The sequence below is a fragment of the Narcine bancroftii genome, chromosome 1, assembly GCF_036971445.1.
Source record: "Narcine bancroftii isolate sNarBan1 chromosome 1, sNarBan1.hap1, whole genome shotgun sequence".
NCBI lineage: Eukaryota > Metazoa > Chordata > Chondrichthyes > Torpediniformes > Narcinidae > Narcine > Narcine bancroftii.
The window spans coordinates 46,950,076-46,972,688 of record NC_091469.1 but is presented as its reverse complement, the minus strand read 5'-3'; the positions used below and the strand labels follow the sequence as shown (position 1 = coordinate 46,972,688).

General features: G+C 37.2%; 1 protein-coding gene across 2 annotated transcripts in view; it reads left to right on the top strand.

The window, feature by feature from the left end:
- Positions 1-14,038: 14,038 nt before the first annotated feature.
- LOC138757854 (glyoxylate reductase/hydroxypyruvate reductase-like) overlaps positions 14,039-22,613 on the top strand; it is a 37,904-nt gene continuing 29,329 nt past the window's right edge. The window contains exon 1 of one of the 2 annotated variants that reach the window (XM_069925862.1): positions 14,039-14,268. In XM_069925862.1, the coding sequence (XP_069781963.1) occupies positions 14,096-14,268 (173 nt within the window). In that variant the 5' untranslated portion in view covers positions 14,039-14,095. Of the gene's footprint in view, positions 14,269-14,484; positions 14,792-22,613 lie in introns of those variants that run through there. The other variant, XM_069925869.1, reaches the window with a different exon arrangement.

The window sequence follows — 22,613 nt, the reverse complement described above, 5'->3', positions numbered from 1 at the left end:
TAACATTGATAGGGAGGGTAAACTGCATTAAAATGAACGTGTTCCCAAGGATACAATACTTATTTCAAACATTACCAATTCCCTTAACAGAAAATTTTTTTAAGGAACTAAAGAGAATAATAAAGAAATTCTTGTGGAAAGGGAAGAATCCAAGGGTAGCATTAGATAAATTAGCAGAGAAGTATAATCAAGATGGTTTACAGTTACCAAATTTTAGAAATTATTATAGAGCCGCACAATTAAGGTATTTATCAGATTTTTACCAGACAAGGGAAAAACCAGACTGGACTAAGATAGAACTAGATAAAATAAGGGAAAAAGTAATGGAACATATTCTTTATAAGTGGGATGAAAAGCTGATGCAATATAAAAACTCACCAGTACTGCATCATTTACTTAATACATGGAAAAAGATCCACTTAGAAAGGAAAAGAACAAATTGTCAAATACCAAAATTACTACTGACGCAAAATCTCCTAATCCCTTTCCTTTAGAGAATGGGAGAGAAAAGGAATCAAAAGAATAGAAAACTGTTTTTTGGGAAATAATTTATTAACATTTGAACAGTTGAAGTATAAATATGGAATAACTCATGGTACAATGTTTGCATATCATCAATTGAAATCTTATTTAAAGGATAAATTGGGAAACAGCTTGAGATTACCTGAAGGAAGCAGCTTTGAATATGTGATTACAGGCACAATGATAATCAAAAGATTTATAACCAGTATGTACATTAAGCTGCAAGATAAGGAAAATGAAATAAACTATAAACCTAAGCAGAAGTGGGGAAAGGATCTAAAAAATGAAGTATGGGAAAAGTTATGTTCTGGAACTATGAAGAATACAATAAACACAAGGTTACGCATGATACAGTATAATTGGTTACACAGGGTATATATTACTCCTCAAAAATTTTTTTAAATGGGATTCAACATTATCAGATAGATGTTTTCACTGTAAGAAGGAACTGGGAACAACATTACATGCAACTTGGGCATGTACGAAAGTAAATATGTTTTGGGAAGAATTAAATCAGATACTAAATAAAATTACAAAAAATAACAAACCAAAAAAAACCAGAGGTATTTCTTTTAAGTAACATAAGAAGTAGAGAATTAGGCCTCATATTGGATTAAGTGCAAAAAAAATTCATTATGATAGCCTTAGCGATAGCAAAAAAATGTAAAATGTCAACTTGGAAAATGGAAGAGAGCCTGAGGGTACAGCAATGGTACATGGAAATAAATAAATGTATTCCATTGGAGAAAATAACATATAATTTAAAAAATAAAGTCACAATGTTTGAACAAATTTGGGAACCATACATGGAACAAATCAGAGAGAGCTTGCCTACGACCTCCATCCCCTAAAATGAGAATGAAAATGATAAGAAGACTAAATGACTAGATTCAGTGTGTAATAAATAGATGATGCATTTTTCTTGTTTATTTTCATTTGTGTGAAAATATTGTTTTATGGTTTTATTGTATTGTATATGTTGAATATTTATGGGTATTGGAGGGGGGTGGGTAGAGAGGAGGGAGAGAGGGAAGGGGGGGTGAAAGGGGAGAAAAGACCACTGTGTAAATTTAATGAGATACGTTTGTACATATTTTGATTGATATGGTTCACAGTGTGAAAAATAAAAAATTACTAAAAAAATTAAAATAGAGTGAATTTTAACATCTAATTAATAGGTTTGAATCTGAAACAAAATGTTAGTTGACAAGAAAAGTAGATTTCACCATAAGTACATTGTGCAAAATAACCCATGGTCTTAAATTGCAGCTTTTGAAATATTATCAAATCTTTCCATCTGAAAACTAATGATATACAAAATTGTAACAGCTGAAAACGAAAACCACCATGAAATGTTATCGTGCTGTGCTAGTCTAATATCACTGAGATACATTCATGCACAACATCTACACTCCATCTAATATAAAGAACTGCAATGTTGTTTTACATTCTAACATCACATTGAACAACTATAGTATTATGTTACCTTCACCAATGGTAAATCCCTGCAGCTAGTTGGAAATTTAACATTCACCATAATTGAAACCAGGCAGATGGTAAGTAAAAAATAAACTGCTGGAAGAACTCAGGAGGTCAAGCAACATCTGTGGAAAAAAGGATGGTCGATATTTCAGACTGAGACCTTGCATCAAGACTGAGAGTGTAGCAGGCTGATAACCAATGTATGAAAGTGGGAGACACAAAATCTGGTATGTGATAGGTGGAACTAGATGAGAAGGATGATGGACAAATAAAGCCAGGCAAGCGAGGGGGGAGGGTTGAAACAGAGGCAGATAGTTGAAAAGGAAAAACAAAGTTTAGGCAGATGGAGCCAAGTGGGGCAGGGAAGGGTAGAGATAGTGGATGGTAGATGATAGGTGGAACCAGATAAGGGAGGGATGATGGGCAGATGGAGCCAGATCAGGAAACTAGAAGAGGAACCCCATTTGCATAGAATAGATGTCACTATAAATAAGTGAATTGGACATCTCAGCAAACTGGTAATACTGTATAACCAAAAGCCATCTTATGACCTGCTGACTCACTGTAACACTGAACCAACTCACTCTAGTCATTAGTGCACATGCCTCAACTCTGAAAGCTTCAGATGAAGACATATGAAACTTCTACACCAACTTTAAAAGAATCCTGGTTGGCTTTGATCCCAGAGAGGAAATGTGCTGACAGGTTGACTTGGAAAGACCAACTCGAGTGGGGAGCATTATGGCCTTGTCATAATGGACACCCTGTTTCATTAGAGCGACAAGCACAAGACATAGTGACAACATCCCCGGCACTTCTTGGATCATATCATCCAGTGAAGCATGAAAGTCTGCACATGCTGTGGTTGTAGTATATAGAAATGCTGGAGGAACTCTGCAGGACTTGGAGTGTCCATAGGAGGTAAAGATATGTGACCAACTTTTTGGACCTGAAAAGTTGGTTATGTATCTTTACCTCCAGTTGACATTACGAGACCTATAGAATAAGCATTTCTGTGTTTTTACTGTATCATTATCCAAGCAAGGGATCATAAATACATTTGAATCACCCATGCCACAACAAGCATCAATGACTGCTAGATCGACTATTGACTAATCTGCCCTATAATCCTACCTAACCCCAAAACATTAGTATCAATTTCAATATGGCTGCAAGAAGATCATTGTTCAAGCTGCCAAGAACTCTACAAAGTCAGCTCTCCAAACACAGTTAATGGTCTGCACTATGAATAAACTTGGCTTCTCACCACTAAGAACCAGGACTGTTTTGATGAGTATGAGGTTGGGGGGAAAAAATTTACTGCAAACATAAGGTATTCTTGGATTCAAATCACCCCAGTATTCAAGGGAAAAGGAACAACAAGCATCTGAAGGCAGTGGTCTAGTAGAAAACCTGTGACCTGAAGAACACAGTAGGAGACTCAAACAGTGGACTTGGTTGTTTCCATCAAGTATTTCTACCAGTGGTTTTTGCAAATATTTTCAACCTCTTGCTGCTACAATCTGAAGTCCACCTGATTCAAAAGAACATTCATTATACTGGTGCCCAAGAAGAACAATGTGACCTGCTTCAACGACTGGTAGCACCAACATCTATCACCATGAAGTACTTTGAGAGGTTGGTTGTGGAGCCACTTCAATACACATATCATCATAACAGGCACCATCTTGCTGGCCCTCCACTCTGTATTAGCTCACCTGAACCATAAGAACACCTACATCAAGCTGTTCATTGACTACAGCTCAACATTCAACACCTTCATACCATTCAAACTTACAATCAAACTGAGGTTCTAGGACTCTGTTCAACCCTCTTCAACTGCATCCCCATCTTCCTTATTGGCAGACTCAAATTTTAAGTGTGGATCGGCAACATTACCTCTTCCTCGCCGACCATCGATACAGGGCACCTCAAGGTAGTGAGCTTAATCCTCTGCTCTGTTCCCCATCCATTCAAGAGTTTGTAGCCAAGTTTGGCTCCAATGTAATCTATATATTTGCTGATAACACCACTGCTGTTTGCTGAATAATGGGGAATGTGAATCGGAATACAAGATAGAGATCAAGAATCAGGTTGGGTTGTGCCAGAAACACAATCTTGTTCTCACATCAAAAAGAACAAGGAGCGTGATTGATATTAATAGATGGCATAATGAGATGAAAACTTGTTCGGTAATAGAAAAAATCACATATGTTTTACATGATAATTATTCTTTTTTTCTTAATATGTGGTCTTTATATTCAGAATATTTACATTTAAATTTACTTTGATTACATTTTAGTAAATATATTTTAGGTTTTTTTTCCTTTTTGGCTCTCCTAAAGAGAGCTGGCTGAGAGGAGGAGGAGGGGGTTCTTTTTTTTTCCTCTCTTCTTTTTTAATAAAAATTTTATTGTTCAGAATATGTACTTTTTGTACTGTGTGTAATAACCTTGTTGAACGAATAAATAAAGTTGTGAAAAAAAAAGAACAAGGAGCTCAGAATCAGAATTTATCGTCATAAACATGTCACAAAATTTGTGGTTTTCCAGCAGCATCTCAGGTGCAAAAATGGCTATAAATTACATTTTTAAAAATAAATAAATTAGTGCAAAAAAAAAAGAGAAAGTGAGGTAGTGTCTGCGGTTCATTGTCCATTCAGCAATCTGATGGCTGAGGGGAAGAAGCTGTTTTTGTGTGGCTGGGTGTTTGTCTTCAGGCTCCTGTATCTCCTTCCTGATAGTAGTGGTGTGAAGAGAGCATGGCCTGAGTGGTGGAAGTCCTTGATGAGAGAGGCTGTTTTCTTAAGACACTGCCTCTTGTAGATGTCCTTGATGGAGTGAAGACTGATGCTCATGATGGCGCTGGGTGAGTTTCTGTAGCCTTTTCCTGTCCTGTGCGCTGGCACCTCCATACCAGACAGTGATGCAACCAGTCAGAATGGTCTCACGGTACACATAGAAATCTGCAAGAGTATTTGATGACATAATGAATCTCCTCAAACTCCTCACAAAGTATTGCCGCTGTCAAGCCCTCTTTGTGATTGTATCAACTTGGAGGCCCCAGGATTTTATGAAGGAAAGGCTGAGAGACAAGCAGCTGTCCACATTAATGGGACAGAGGTGGAGAATGTTAATAACTTTATGTACATGGCAGTTCACATATTAAAGGACCTCTCTAGAAGCCAAGACATCAAGGCAATCAATAAAAAGCCACAGAATTGCCTCTACTTTCTAAGAAGTTAGAGAAGATTTGGCATGTCATCGAATTCTCTATCAAACTTATCCAGGTATACGGAAAGTATAGTGACTGTTTACATCAAGGCCTGGTTTGGTGTTTCGAGTGCTGGAATGAAAAACGCTGCAGAAAGTAACAAACATTGCCAATCCAACACAGGCAACAGCTTCCTATCCATTGAAGAAGAAGGCAGCCAACATCATAAAAGACCTCCCTTGTCTCAGCCACTTCTTGCTCCTACCTTGGGGAAGAATGTACAGAAGACTAAAGTCCAGCATCTCTCAGTTCAAGAATGGGATAAAGGGGCAATATCTTATTGATGGAGATTTAATAACATGCTATTGAAATGAGAAGAATTTTGTCAATTTATTAGAGATCAAATAAAACAGTTTTTAATATATAATGATAGTTCAGTGCAGTGGTTCCCAACCTTTTACTTTCCACTCACATACCACTTTAAGTATTCCCTATGCCATAAGTGTTCTGTAACTGATTGCTTAAGGAGGTATGTGAGTAGGAAGGGAAAGTTGAGAATCACTGCTCTAGACCCAATTATTACTGAAATATTTTGCTTGAGAAAAATTGTCATTGGCCCATTTCCTTGGGAATTATGAAACTGTGCAACATAACGAATCAATTTGGAATGATTAAAACTGGTTTTCAAACTTTTTCTTTCCACCCACATACCACCTTAAGCAATCCCTTATTAATCACAGGACACTATGGCATAGGGAATACTTAAAGTGGTATGTGAGTGGAAAGTAAAAGGTTGGGAACCACTGGTGCAATGGATAATAAATGTGTTCTTTTGGATGCCCTTAAGGCTTATATTCATGGTCAAACAATGAGTTTTTCCTCTAAAATTAAAAAAAATTGATAATTTAGAAAAATATATTCTAATCTTGGAGAAAGAATTACATAACTGTCCGTCGGAAGAAAGGAAGAGGATTTTTTTGAATAAGAAATTACAATATAATACTTTACAGTCATCTAGAATAGAAAAGTTGCTTTTAAATAGTAAACAAAGATGTTATGAATTTGGAGAATGAGCAAACAAGATCCTAGCTTGGCAATTGAAAAAGGAACAAAAATCTAGAGTAATTACAGCTATTTGGTTTGATAAAAATTCTGTTTCATATAATCCTCAAGACATAAATGACTCTTTTAAACAATTTTACACTAAATTATATAAATCAGAACAAAGAATGATGAAGGTAGAATTAATCAATTTCTAGACCTAGTTAATTTACCTCAATTGGATCAGGAGGAACAGAAGATTTTGGGAACACCGTTCTCAGTTACAGAAGTTGCAAAAATAATAAATTCATTACAGAATAATAAGTTTCCACGAGATTATGGCTTTACTTCCAAATTCTATAAGGAATCTAAAGATGTATTGATCCCAGTTTTATGAAGATAGACCAGTCAGGAACTTAACCAGATTATTTGAAAACTGTTACTATAATAGTTATTCCAAAAAAAGGGTAAAGATCCACTAATAGCATCATCTTAAAGACTCATCTCTTTATTAAATGTAGATTACAAAATTTTAGCTAAATTATTAATGAATAGATTGGAAAATTTCTTACCAAGATTGATTTATGGAGATCAAACATGATTTATTAAGTACAGAAAATCAGCAGATAATGTGACGAGATTGATTAGTTTGATCCATCTAGTTCAAAAAAAAGGACAATCCAAGTATTGCAGTAGCACTTGATGCAGAAAAAGATTTTGACAGGGTTCAGTGGAATTTTCTTTTTAAAACACTTGCGAAATTTGGGTTAGGTCCAAAATTTATAAAATGAATAAAAGAACTGTATGCTGATCCAAAGGCAAAGGTAGTGATGAATGGGATTATGTTTGATTTTATTTATTTGAGAAGATCAACTAGACAAGGCTGCCCATTGAACCCTTCCCTCTTTGTACTAGTAATAAAACCTTCAGCAGAACTAATTTGCTCTGATCCAAATATTAAAAGCATTAAAACTGCCCTAGATGAACATAAATTAAGTCTATTTCCAGATGATGTGATTGTATATTTAACTGATCCGGAAGAATTGTTGGCTAATTTACAAATAAGACTAGACCAATATTTGAAGTGATGTCATTGACATTTGGAGATTATTCTGGATGTAAAAAAATACTAAATTTAAATGGCCTGAAGAAGTAATCAAATATTCAGAGGTAAAAATTAATCTATGCTTAGATACCTAAAACAATGGATGGAATTACCTATTGATTTGATAGGCAGGATGAATTTATCAAAATGAACATCCTTCATAGAATTCAATATTTATTTCAATCCTTCCCTATTTAAGTCCTTAAATTGTTTTTAAGGATTTAAATAAAATCATCAGAAAGTTTTTTTTTGTGAAAAGGTAAGATATCCAGTATTTCCATTGAAAAGTTTACTTGGAGATGTGGTCAAGGTCATTTGCATTTACCCAATTTTGAGTATTATTATATTGCTACATAATTAAGATTCCTCTCATTTTTTTTTGAAGAGGGAGGAAAAGCTGCTTGGGTAAATGTTGAAATGTATAAAATACATGAACAAAATTCTGAAGAAATATCATATAAATGGAACAAAGACTATTGGTAGGGGAATCAGGTACACCAATACTATGACATTTGATGGGAATATGGCATAAAGTGCATAAATTAATAGGAGTGAAAGGATATGGTTTAGCTAATGTGCCGACAGTAAAAAACAGATTGATTCCCTTTACGATCAATAATAAAAATGTTATAGAATGGTTAAAGAATGGTATAAGGGTTATTAAAGATGGTTTTCAGAATGGGCAATTAGTATCGTTTGACCAATGAAAAACTAGATATGGATTATCAAATAATACTATTTTTGGATATTTTCAGTTGAAGATTTTCTTACGAGATAATCTATCTATTCTATATTCATTACTTCCTAAAGATGAGATTGAAAATGTAGTTACCAATCCGTACTTGAAACATTTTATATCAGTTATGTACTTTTTAATTTTAGAAGGATCTAATATGAAAGATTTATTTAAATCTAAACATAGATGAGCAATTGATCTAGACCAGATTATTACTGATAAAAAATGGACCCAGATATGTTTTGATAGTATGCAAGGAATTATTAACATTCAATATAGAATGGTTCAGTATAATTTCCAGCATCAATTATATTTAACCCCACAAAAACTTAATAAATTAAAATCTGAACTGTCTGATAGACGTTTCCAATGTAAGCAAGATGTTGATACTTTTATACTTTCAACATGGTTCTGTCCTAATTTAAATTTCTTTTGGACAAATTTAATGGATTTTTTGTGATGGATAATAGGGATCCCACTTCCACGTGATCCTATGTTAGTTCTACTTGGTGATTTTGCAAGGATTGACCCGAATGTTCGTCTGGAGTGGTTTCAGAGGGACTTTTTGAAAATTGCACTAGTAGTAGCTAAAAAATGTATTGCAACTAAGTGGAAGTTAGAAGCAAATTTAACTATGAATCGATGGCATACTGAAATGAGAAGCTGCATACCTTTGGAGAAAGTTACCTACAATCTACAAAATAAATATAGTTACTTTTTGAATATTTGGTTTCCTTATATGCAAAAGATTGGGATGATTACTTTATGAATTATTCATGAACTGTCTTTTTTAAAGATAGTTTGTCAATTCAATTCCTGACCTCACCTTCACCTTGTAGTATTATATATTATCATTAGTCTTGTTAAGAATGAACAATTAGTTTCTTTCTATATATATTTAACAGGATTTTTTTGACTAAAATCAGTAGTTTTATAATAGAAGAATAGAATATATTTATACCATAATTTTAGCAATGTGAGTAACATTTAGTATTTTATAGACCTGTTAACTTTGTTTATATAAGAATAATATTTAAAAAAATGTTGTTAATGTATTATCTACATTTTCTTCATCTTTTTCTTCTTAAACTCTTCTCTTTTCTTTCTTTATTGGGGGCGGGGTTTCTATTTTATGTGGGAGGAGATAAGATATCCATCAAAAAAAATCCTTATTTTTTTTGGAATATGTGTGTTGATAAATAAAAATTAAAAATGTTTTGAAAAGGGCTGACTATTTATTGATTGGCTAAAAACTCTCTATCATAATCCACAGGCCAAATATAACTAATGGTCAGATGTTGATGTTTCCTTTGAGTAGATCCAGCAGACAGGGGTGCCCATTTTCTCCAGATCTCTCTTTCAGTGATTGAACCATTAGCAGAAGTAATAAAGAGGGACCCAGACATAAAGGGATTCAGAGATGAGCAGGAAGAGCATAAAGTTAATCTGTTTGCAGATGATGTGCTGTTGTGTTTATTGGACCCTAATGAGGCTTTTGCCAAACTACAGACAACACTGGAGAAATATGGAAGAGTTTCTGATTACAAAATTAATTTCAAAAAAAGTGAAATTATGTCACTAACAAATTTTGATTATGAAAGATGCCAAAAAGAAAGTTGGTTTAAGGAGGTAAATATTTTGGAATAAGGCTTGATAATAACTTTAAAAATTTGTACAAACTTAATTATCTCTCATTGCTTGGAAAGATAGAAGAGGATTTACAAAGATGGAAGAACTTGCCTATTGCTTTAGTTGGGAGGGTTAATTGTGTGAAAATAAAAGTGATGTTGAGACTGCAGTACCTGTTAAGTCATTTGCCCTTGCCTCCGGATTTTTTTAAGATCCTCAATGGGTCATATAAGACCATTTCTTTGGAATAATAAAGTGCCTACAACATATGTGGGGGGAATTAAGATTGCCAGATTTTTAAAAATATTTTCTAGCGGCCAAGGCGAGGTTCCATTCATCCTTTTTTGAAGAAGGGAATTCTCCCTCATGGACCCAAATGGGACTACAAACTATGAGAGAGAATACAGCAAAAGATTTCATTTATAAATGGAATGTCAAATTATTAACAAAAAAAATCCGGATAACCCCATTTTAATACCCCATTAAAATTTGGTATGATATTAATGAGTGTATTGGAAAAAAGTGGGGATATCACCAAAAGCACCACAGTGCCAGAATTAATTATTACCCATGCATTTGGATAATAGAATTCTAAACATTTGGTATGAGAAAGGAATTAGGCATATTAAAGGTTGTTAAAAAGAAGGGCTACTTATGTCGTTTGAACAATTAAAACAGAAAATATGATTTGTTGAATGGAACTGCTTCATTCAATTAAGGTCCTTCTTGATGTGGCATTGAAATAGGAACCTGGTTCCACAATGGCCCCGCCCTGAAGAAATTAGGTGGAAGGGATGCTTCATCTGGGAAGTGCACCCAAATTTATAACTAGGATGTATTTTGATCTCCAGTCAAAAGCCAGGTCTACAAAGGTTGATAGAGAGGTGGGAGTCAGATCTAAGTGTTATAATACCAGAGGAGTGTTTGTTTGATTGATGTTTGGATAGTATGACATCAATGTTCAATGTGAGATATGGATTGGTTCAATTCAACTTACTACATCAATTATATCTCACATCACAAAAATTACATAAATCAAAGTCTAAAATATCTGAAATGCGCTTTAGATGTGGCATTGAAATAGGAACCTTTTTACATTCTACCTGATCATGTAAAGGTAAGACCATTCTGGTATGATATCACTGAAACACTAACAAGAGTAACAGGAGTGACCTTTCCATGCAACCCAGAGCTGTACCTTCTGGGTAACCCTATGAACATGAGCTACAAACTGACTAAATTTCAGATTTGCTTTTATAAAGTAGCTCTGGCTGTGGCCAAGAGTGTATAACAATCACCTGGAAATCCAACTCTCCCCTTCTTATTGTTCGATGGACCACAGAGATGCGTAGTTGTATACCCATTGAGAAAATTACTTACAACATAAAGAATAAATATGATACATTCATTAAGATATGGCAACTGTACTTGGATTATGTAGGGGTCCAATTATAAGTTTTACCCTTTGATGTATGTAACGAAGTGATATCCCTGAAAAATAATTTTGAAAATTGAAATCTCTGATGGTACGTGATGTTATATTTTTGTATTTGTGGGAGGGAGGAGGGAAGATGGGGGATTTCTTTTATAAGCATTTAATATATTTGATGTGTATAAAAGATTGTGTGAATATATTTATGGAAAATTAAAATTAAAATGTTTTATAAAAGGATCCACATCACCCAGCACACATTCTGTTCTCACTGCTGCCATCAGGAAAGAAGTATCGGTGCCACAAGACTCGCACCCCCAGGTTCAGGAACAATTGCTACCCCTCAAACATCAGACTCTTCAACAACAAACTCAATCAGGGACCCATTTAAGGACTCTTACTTGTACACTTGATTTTTAAAAATTCTCTCTGTATTCCACAGTCAGTTTATTTCTTTATTTGTTTACATGTAAATGCTGTGTTATCCTGTGTACAGTTTTGTCTTCCCTATCAATAATGGTGATTCTGCCTCGACTACAGGAAAAAGAATCTCAGGATTCGATGTGACGTCATGTTTGTATTTTGACAATAAATCTAAAATCTGAAGAGTTTGGGCACCATGTTACAAAATGTTGATTGGGTTATACTTGGAATATTGTGTCCAGTTCTGCTTGCCAAACTGCAAGAGAGATGGTGCAGAAAACAGCCACAAGTTTGTTGCCTGGAATGGAAAGCTTGAGTTATAAGAAGAAATTGGATAGGCTGAGTCTGCTTTCCATGGAGAAAAGGAGTCTCAGATGAGATCAAGGTAAATAAAATGATGAGTCACCTTTTGGGTAGATAGCCAGAGTCTGTTTTCTCTGGTAAGGGTGTCTAAAACCAAGGTGAAAGTGGGTAGAGCCGCCAGAGGAGGTGGTAGAGGCATGGACACTAATACATTTAAGAGGCATCTGGGCAGGTTGGTGAAGGAGCAGGGCATATGAAATTAATACAGGCAAGTTAGTTAATATAGATATAGTTTATTATAGATAGACACAATAGTCAGCATCAACTCGATGGGCCAAAGGGCCTGTTTTGCTGCTGTACAACTCTATGACCTCAAGATTGTCAACCTGAAAAGCTGCCTATTTCTCTGTCATAGATGCTGCCTGGCCTGCTGAAGAATTACTACATTTAGTGTTTTATATCTCTCATCTTGATGTTTTTAATGTTTTTTTTTAAACTCTCATCTCGCTATCCAATGCCAGAAGGAAAATTACTCACCCAGTTTCCCATCAGAGAACCAAGGTTGGGAACTCAAGGAATCAGTAAAAAGCTTGGGGGTGGGGGGAAGGACTTGATTACATCCTAAAGTTACTATCTGTCTGTTATAGATAGAGAATTTAGGTTAAAAAGGGCTTAAGTTAAAATGTGATGATTAATCATAAAAGGGGAAGCCAGAATAGACAGGGAGCTTACCATAAAAGTTCAGCTAGACAATGTTATAACAAACAGAGATATTCATGGTCACAGAGAGACATGTAGGAGCCAAAGATTGATAAAAAGAGTGAGAAACAGAATTTAGTGTGTGTAGAGTTCGTAGTGTACGTGACAAACATGATAATTACAAATGCAAGTGTACTTAGGATGATTTTGCAAAAACTAACCAATTAAAACAGTGTTAAAAAGAAGGGGAAGGACAAACAAAAAAAGGTATAAAAATCAATGCACTGTATGTATCGGGGCTTGAGTTGAGTCCAACTCTGCAGACTTGTAAATAAAGCTTGTCGTGTCATCAATTTTAAAGAGACTCATGTGTGAGAATTTGTACTTCTGACACTGTCAGTACTCATTCCCGAATGCTGCCTTTATTATTTGACAGTGTGAGAGATGAGTAAAACTAATATGAAAATATGAAAGATGGAGAAAACTAGTATGGATATATGTGTAATGAATAAAGCCAGTATGAATAGGATAAGGATAGATAATAGAATGTAAAGTTAGTCTGAATAAGATAAGGGTCTTCTAGCCTTTTAGACAGAATTAGCAAGTTCTGCATATAAGAAGTTAGTAAGCCCTGAGAGTCGGGAAGGTGTGAATAAGGACAATGACATGATGGGACACCGACAGGATACCCCCTGGTCCTCCAAGTTCACAGAACCAGGATTGCCTAATGCCAAACTCATCCAGGGGGCAGAAGAATGTAAGGGGGAGGGTACTTCTATACTGAAATCAACTGTATAAAAGTTGGGTGAGCCCCAGTGTATTCCCAGGGTAAGGGGAAGCACCCAACTTTGCATTGTTGTATAATAAATGTTCTTTGTTCTCAAGTTTTGTCTCGAGCAAATTCTGTGAAGGTACTTCTGTTTCTCACAACAGTATGTCATTCTTGATCAGGAATCATTTGGTGCCATTGCAGTGTAAAGTTCTGGAGGAGGGAGCACATGTGGAAGGGTGAGGTCGCGGCCCCGTTGAACTGCTGAGAGGGAGCGGGAGGGTGCTGGAAGGTGTTGGAATTTCGGGAGGATGGGATCGCTGTTGGGATGGGAAATGAGAGGCATTTAAGAGGCATCTGGAGAGGTTGGTTAGGGGGGGGGGGGGGTGGGGGGAGAAGGGTGTAGCTGCCATTCCTGGCACTGTAAAGATGGGATATAAAGAAGACTTAATTTCCGCTACTTTCACTCCGGGTGCACTCCTTCTCACGGATGGTAAAGGCCCATTTGCACGTGTTATTATTTTTCACTTTCTATAGAGTGAACAAAGCTAAAGATGGGATCTTGTTGCGGTGGACCCCTGAAAACCAGAGTGGTTGACAAATAGCTCAAGCGTGTCCAGTGACGGGCTCCGTCAACTATATTGGTCGGTTGGCGAAACTCCCCTTGTTTGAACGACCTCGGGGCGGACAGGAGGGCACGTCTCAAAGTTCCTGTTTGCCCTGGCGCGTCGCGTTGGCAAAATGTGGTCGCGGAGCAGTGCGAGAGGCTTCAGCTGTCGGGCGCTGTCGGAGCTGAGGCGAGCGATGACCAGCGAGGCGGGACAGGCCACGCACAGCATCCAGCCGCTGGCGCGGGTCTACGTGAGCCAGCGGATCCCACAGCCGGGGCTGCAGATCCTCCGGGACTCGGGCATGTAAGTGAGGAAAAGGTCGGCGAAACAGGCGACGAGGCAGGTGTCGGTGTTTATATTCCGACCGCTGTTGGAAAACAAATCATTGTTTTATTTTAATTTCACTTGTCGGAATCGGTTTTTTCTCTCCCCTCCGTAGCTCATGTTCTTTATCCAATGACTTCGAAAGCGGCAGGACTTGCTTGGAACAGACTTAGCACTGGAGATATTTGGGCAGTCGGAGAGGACATTGAGCACAATCGAACAGGATCAGCAAACGGATCCTGTTCACGAGTTAAAAGAGTTTCTGCATTTGCAACTGGTCCGTCAACAGATGTTTAGCGTTGAAACTTCTACACGCGCAAACGAAACGAATGCATCGCTGCAGTCCATCCAAACTCCTCCACCCCCGCACACGGAGGCAAATGCATATGTCTTTTGGAGGGGATCTCCTGTTAATTATTGATTCCCTGAGGCATATCTGCAAGGGTTGGCGTTCTACAATTGATCTGAGAAAATTAACTTCTCATGATGACCCTTTCCAGAAGTAAGTATGGAGTTGAGATGCACTGTGTGACAGTAAGCAGACCCAAGAGTCAAAGACTGAAACAACAGGCTTTATTTGTTCAGCTTAAAGTCTCTACTGTGGCTAGAGGCGCCTCGCTCCTGAGTGACTGAAGATGTGGCTAAAAGCCCGGGCGGCTGATTGACAGCCGGCCAGGTGTTGTCAGTCCTCCAGTGCTCTTCCTGCAGGTACAGTGGTCGCCCCCTGCAGTAGGCTGCGGGTGATCACCACAGGAGTGGAAGGTAGGATCGAGTTAATCTTTGAAGATCAATAGAAACTGCAGGGGTTGGAAATGCAACGAAGGGTCTTTTCACTGAAGTTGGGTGAGACAAGAACTAGAGGACATAGGTTAGGGGTGACGAGTCAAATGTTTTAGGGGAACATTACAGAGAACTTCACTCAAGAGGGTGGTGAGAGCGTGGAACGAGCTGTCAGCAGAAGTAGTGGATGTGGATTAGTTTGCAATATTTAGGAGAAATTTGAATAGGTACATGGATTGGGGGGGGTGGGTAGGTGTGGGTATATAACCATATAACCATTTACAGAGCGGAAACAGGCCATGTCGACCTTTCGAGTCCGCACCGGTTCACTCGAACAACTCCACTAGCTCAAACCTCCCGCTCACCGCCAATAACCCTCCAACCCCCTCACCTCCGTGTAGTTTTGTTATCTTAACCTTCTTTGAGAGATCTGCCAATTGATTCACATACTGTTGACAGGTATATCTCAATCTAATGAAAAATTTTAAATGTGCGATTTTGTGTTTGGGGTATCCAGATATTAAATAAAGGAGTCCATTTTAACTTTGCTTCGACAGAGTTTGAGTTGAATGATTATTAAAGGGTCATCAGCATGCAACACCAACACTACAAATTGATTTTAGATGAAGAACTTAAATATAAAAAGATATTTCATTTATTAATGATGGATTTTTTGACTGATTGTTCTGATTTAATAATTTGCATTAAAATATATGAATTATTTTTGAAAATTTAATTTAAAAGTTTTCCATATGCAGGGCTTTGGTCCAGGTTCAATCAATGGGACTGGGTGGGAAAATAGTTCAGCATGGGCAGATGGGCCTGTTTCTGTGCCATAATGTTCTATGGTTCTAAAGTGAATTTAATTCAGTTATAAATATAATTTAGTTTTAAAACCTTACTATTGTATGAAGAAGAAAAGACTTGGGTAGATAAAGTATAAAGTGTAGTAGTTGCTTTGTGAGAATAAGTGAAAATTACCACAATACCACAGGGGAGTGAGAGAGAGAGAGAGAGAGAGAGAGAGCGAGCATGTTTGAAGATGGGTTCAGACTTTGCCCTCTTCATGAAATTTAAATAATTCCTACAAAACATTTGCCAGCAACAGATTAAATGTTTGGCCATGAGATGAGAATCAAGATTCCAAAACACATTAACTGAAGCCCGTCACAAAATCCTTCATACTGTGCAACTGACGTTAATACAAGTCACCCCCTCCTTTTTATCGCCAAACTCTTATCATGCCTTTGATGAGCAGCTCTTCATAGATTTGAATCCTCCTTACATAAGTCTACATTGTAATTACAAATCTAACTTTCTTATCTGTTTCAATTATGCTATATACAAAAAGTTATGGAAACAATTGACTAGCCTTCCCTATTCAAACTCTCAAGAGGTCCTGTTCCCTAATGTAACATGATGTCAGATAGTCCACTTGAAAAGATCCTTCATTCCCATTACACCATTCTCACAATGCTACTGTGATACCCACCTAAATTATGTGCTCAGAATCTTGAAGGAAGGTTTTAACTCATATCCTTTGCATCAGAGTATTGATAGCCTATACTATTGAGCTGATGCAATGAAAGCCAGATAGATGAAGAGGGACTCGGCGGTAAATGCACACATAAACAGACATGGAATAATTTTATTTGAAATTAATCTTTGTTGAAAGCTTGCACTTTCAGTGGCATTCTCTTTGCTCTGCCTGTTCTCTCTATGGTCTTGCATTCTTGTTGCATGGACTCTACAAATATGTCTTGTTAGCATATTGATGCCATGTTGTGATCCTCTGCCAGAAGAGATAAGGATAACTTGATTCACCAATGAACTCACAGACATGTTCCAGACTGGTTATTGGAGCACAGCTAGCCACATTAGAAGCATACTACTGGAATAGAATATATTTTGGTTAAAAAGCAGTTTTTCCTGAGTTCTTTAAACAGCACACGAGTTCCATTGATTTCTTCCTGTAGATATGGTTATCTAGCCATCTATCCAATGATCAAGAATGCTTTCTGGTTTTTTTTCTCCTGATTCCATTAGGTTCTGATTGACTTAGCTTGCTTGAGGAGAGCATTAGTGACTCTCCAATTAGAGAAGTGAGCTAATGTGACACAAATCACTGGATGTTCCCTGGACAGATACAAATGCAGTGGCATAGAAGACATTATTGACATCGTATAATTAAGATCAAACTCTCGAAATCATTCCTCCCTGCTACAACTGTTAAGACCAGTAAATTTGGTGGCAATGGTGACAGCAGACATCTATATATTATTAATAAAGATTGGTGTTGATTTATGATCAAAGTTCTTCAAAATACTTTGAGTATGAAATGATTTTTCCTGTTAAAGTTCTTCTCAGCATTCAGTTCAAAATTCTGAACATGATTTTTCTGTTCGAAGATGATTGCAGACTTTAGGATAAAGTACATCCTCCTGAAGCCAGTGAAGATTGGAAAAATATTTTGGAGGGTTATAGCGATAGAGTGAATTAGAGAGAAAGGGAGGAATGAGGTAATGAATGTAGGGATGAGAATTTCAAAGGGAACTTTTCTTAACTAGGACATATGAACAGGATGCTTGCAAAGTAAGAACAGGGGATAGCTGCTTAATTTAGTAAGATCAGGCTGGTCTGTGGCATCTTGCATGCTCATGTCTATCTGTGTTAACCAGCATCCCCTTGCATATAAAAAAAATCTACCTCTGCATAAAAATACTCAAAGACTGATTTCCCTGCTCTTTGAGGAAGAAAAAAAAAAATCACCTCATCTCTGTCTTCAATGGGTGATCCCTTGTTTTAAAACAGTACTCTGTAGATCTAAATTTTCCCACTGCTAGAAATTCTCTCCGTAATCACTGTCAAAACCTCTCAGGATCTTGAATATTTCAATCAAGCCACCTCTCTTCAAAACAGATGTAAACCTTGCAGAAGTAAACCTAGCTTGTCCAACATTTTCTCACAAGATAATCCGACCCTCTAGGTATTGATCTAGTTTCTGAACCCAATATATTAGCATCCTTTCTTAAATAAGTAGATCAATATTGTACATTGCCTACTTTGGTATTCAGTTCTTCAAGCAGAACACAATAGTAATAGAACCATAGAACATTACAGCACAAAAACAGGCCACTTCTACTCTTCTAGCCTATCCCAAACAATTTTTTTAGCCTAGACCCACCGTCCTGCACCTAGTCCAAAGCCCTCCATTCCTCTCCCATCCAGACAACTGTCCAAATTCTTCTTAAATGTTAAAATTGATCCCGTATTCACTACTTCAGCTGGAAGCTCATTCCACACCCCCTCCTGTGTGAAGACATTCCTCCTCAAGTTCCTCCTAAACTTTTCCCCTTTCACTCTTAACTCATGACCTCTGGATGGTATCTTGCCTACCCTCAGTGGAAAAAGCTTATCTACATTTACTCTGTCTATTCCCCTCATCATTTTAAATGCATCTATCAAATCTCCCCATACTCTTCTACGCTCAAAGGAATAAAGTCATAACCTGTTTAATCTTTCCCTGTAACTCAGTTTCTGAAGTCCAGGCATCATCCTAGTAAATCTCTGCACTCTTGCTATCTTATTGATATTTTTCCAAAACTCCACACAATACTCCAAATTTGGCCTCACCAAAGTTTTATACAATAATATAACAACGCAACTCCTGTACTCAATACTTTGATTTATGAAGGCCAATGACCAAAGCCCTATCCACAGGTGATGCCACTTTCAGGGAATAATGTATCTATGTTCTCAGATCCTCCTGTTCTACCACATTCCTCAGCCCTACCATTTACTGTATATGTCCTTTTCTTGGTTTGTCCCTCCAAAATGCAACACCTCACACTTCTCTGCATTAAATTCCATCTGCCATTTTTCAGACCATTTTTCCAGCTGGGTCTAGATCCCTCTGCAAGCTTTGAAAACCTTCACTGTCCACAACGCCTCCAATTTTAGTGTCATCTGCAAACTTGCTAATCTAAATTACCACATTATCATTCAGGTCATTGATATAAATGACAAATAACAATGGTCCCATCGCTGATCCCTGAGGAACACCTCTAGTTATAGGCACCCAGTCTGAGAGGCAATCATCCACCACTACTCTCTGGCTTCTCCCATCCAGCCATTGTCAAATCCATGAATACTTAGCATCTGTACCTTCCTGATTAACCTCCCATGTGGGGCCTTGTCAAAGGCCTCATTAAAGTCCATGTAGACAACACCCACAACCTTTCCTTCATCAATTTTTCTGGTAACCTCAAAAAACTCTATAAGATTGGTTAAACACGATCTACCATGCACAAGCCATGGTTATCAAAATAATTGTATATTCAATCTCTTAGAACACCTTCCCATAATTTACCTACTCGTGACGACAGGCTCACCAGCCTAAAATTTCCAGGGTTACCTTTGGAGCCTTTTTTAAACAATGGAATAACATGAGCTACCCTCCAATCCTCTGCACCACACCTGTGGCGAAAGACATTTTAAATACTTCTGCCAGAGCCCCTGCGATTTCTACACTAGTCTCCCTCAAGGTCTGAGGGAATATCTTGGCAGGCCCTGGGGATTTATCCACCCTTATTTGCTTTAAAATTGCAAGCACTTCCTCCTCTTTATCTGTATAGGGTCCAGGACCTCACTTCTTGTTTTCCATACTTCCCACACCCCTGCCCTTTTTCTGAGTGAATTCTGATGAAAAAAAAACATTGAAGATCTCCCCCATCTCTTTTGGCTCCATACAAAGCTGACCACTCTGATCTTCAAAGGGACTGATTTTGTCCCTTACTATCCTTTTGCTCTTATTATACCTGTAGAAACCCTTAGGATTTCCCTTCACATTGTCTGCCAAAGCAACCTCAGTCTTCTTTAAGCCTTATTGATTTCTTTTTTGAGGTTTTTCCTGCACTTTTTATACTTGTCATGTACTTCATTTGATCCATGTTGCCTAAACCTGTTATACACTTTTCTAACCTTGGCTTTGATCCTGACAGGAACATTCAAACTCTGTACTCTCTAAAATTTCATTTTTGAAGGTCCTCCACATACCTCACACACCCTTGTCTGATGTGCTCAAAGTAGCAAGTTTAGACGATGAATGATCCAAAGAAGGGTCTAAACAATAATTTAGGCCTCCCCCCAGAACCAATGAGTAGACTCAAATCTAGTAGAGCTGTAAAACAATTTTCAAACAATTGTATATTATCAACGTTTGGGGCGTACACATTAGCAAAAACTGCCATTTTATTATGTAATTTGACTGTAACAATAATGTATCTCTATTTTTAATCTGATATAACATTATGATCCATGAAAGGAATGTTTTGGTTAATTAAAATGGAGACCCCCCCCCCCCCCACCCAATTTAACATTGAAAGAGGAATGAAAATGTTGCCCTCTCCATTTTCACATAAGACAAAAATTATCACAGTTACGAATATGGGTTTCTTGTAAGGAAACAATCTCAGATCTCAATTGTTTAACTTGTACAAAGACTTTCCTTCCCTTAATTGGATTAAACCTTTCATGTTCCAAGAAAGAACTTTGATTAGATGGTTTTTAATTAAAGTTATGAAGAAAACCAGGCACAAATTATCACCAAACTCCAGGTGGCCACCTTGAAGCCGTGCACAGAACTTAAAACCATAACAACATGGTAAACCTGATGTCTTCACTAAAATACCCACCCTCCTTCCCAAACAACCAAAATCAGAAGGTTGCTGTTTGAAACAACAACGAGCCCAAAATTGCAAATGAATATAAATTACGTTAAAGATTCACACTCAGGTCGCTAATGCATGCACATGAATGTTGTATTCACCATTTGTCACGGTTGGCTATAGAATAAAATGCACGCTTAATGCATTGATGTCTCTAGTGTTTCTAAGCATTAAGTATCTGAAAAAAAAAAAAAAAGTGTGCCATTAATACTAAAAGAAGATTGAATGTCAAAATCTCCATCTACTCCCTATTTAAATTTGCTGGCTCAGTAGAACAAATAACCGAAGCACATACATGGCAAACTTTAAAGATTTCTATACATAACTTGGACAAAACGTGTATATATTATTATAACCATTAACCTTATTTCCTATGGTCATCTAATAACATGAGTGCATAAACATGTTCATGCACTATTAATAAGTATCTAAGGGAGTGAATACAAATCATTATTAATAAGATAAAATTAATGTATTCAACTTAGTACTCTCATCCAAGAAAAAGTAATTAAAGTGTAATAAAATTAATAGAAGAGAGCAAACTTAGATAACTATAAACTAAACGAGTACATAACCCTTTCCAATTAACAAAAGGGAGAGAACAGCCAAACTTCACCCAATCAAGAAAAGAAAACAAAAAGCTTCAGACAAACAGTTCATGCAAGACTTGATGTTGAATGCAAATCTTCCAAGAATCTTCATGCTTCCTCTACCGAATTCAAAAATTTCTTGTGCCCATCGAATGATGTGATTCGGTGGCTTGCTGGGTATAGCAAAGCAGCCTTGAAACCTGCTATGATATTCTATATGCAGACTCAACACTTCAGGACGCAGATCGTCTACAAATCTGATCTGGGGTTTACGATTCTGAAGAGTTCCTTTCCATTGCGTTTCATGAATTACAAGATCTTTTATCTGGTAGCGATGATACCAAAGAACAACCAAGCATGGTTTGCATTACGGAGCTGGCTTGGGGATCAAAGAGTGAAGTGTTCTGTCGAGCTCAGGCTTAGAAGGAAAGAACTCCTTTCCAAATACTTCCAAAAGCATCTCTGAAAAGAAGTTGATCAGTTGGCCAGATTCTGTGTTTTCAGCCAAGTCCAAAATTCAAATATTCTGTCTTCTGCTTCTGCTCTCCAAGTCGATAATTCCGAGCAAAGTTCCTCTAATTTGTCCACACAATCATTGACTGTTTCCAAGTCTCGCTCCACAGATCCCAGACGTACATCAATTTCTGATAACGACTCCAAAATCTTTTCATGAGTAGATTTGACTTCACATTGACTTTCTTTTACCATTTCAGTTATCTCCCATGTATGCTTGTTTAAAAGATCAGAAATAGAGTCCATTGTCAGAGTTGCTATCTCTTCCTCCATTTTGCTGGTTTTATTTCCAACTTTAGCACTTCTTGTAGTTATTTTAAAATAATTAGCAATGATAAGTAACAAAGGAGCAAAGTATAAAGCACTTTGGTTGAAATGTTAGAAATGAATGAATAGAAGAACTATTAAAAAAAGCAGGAGCACCTAACTACTGCTGCTAACCCAGAAGTCCTCCGAGTATTTTTTAAATGGTGGGACACCGGGTAATGTTGGGGTTCAAAGGCGCACTGATCCCTTAAAGCCAATGTATCGATGCAGCAAGTGATTAGGAAAGCAACTGGGATAGAAACATCGAAACATAGAAGATAGGAGCAGGAGTAGGTCATTCGGCCCTTCGAGCCTGCTCCGCCATTCAATGAGATGATGGCTGATCTTAAAGTTCAGTACCCTGTCCCCGCCTTCTCTCCGTAATCCCTAATTCTCTTATACTGAAAAA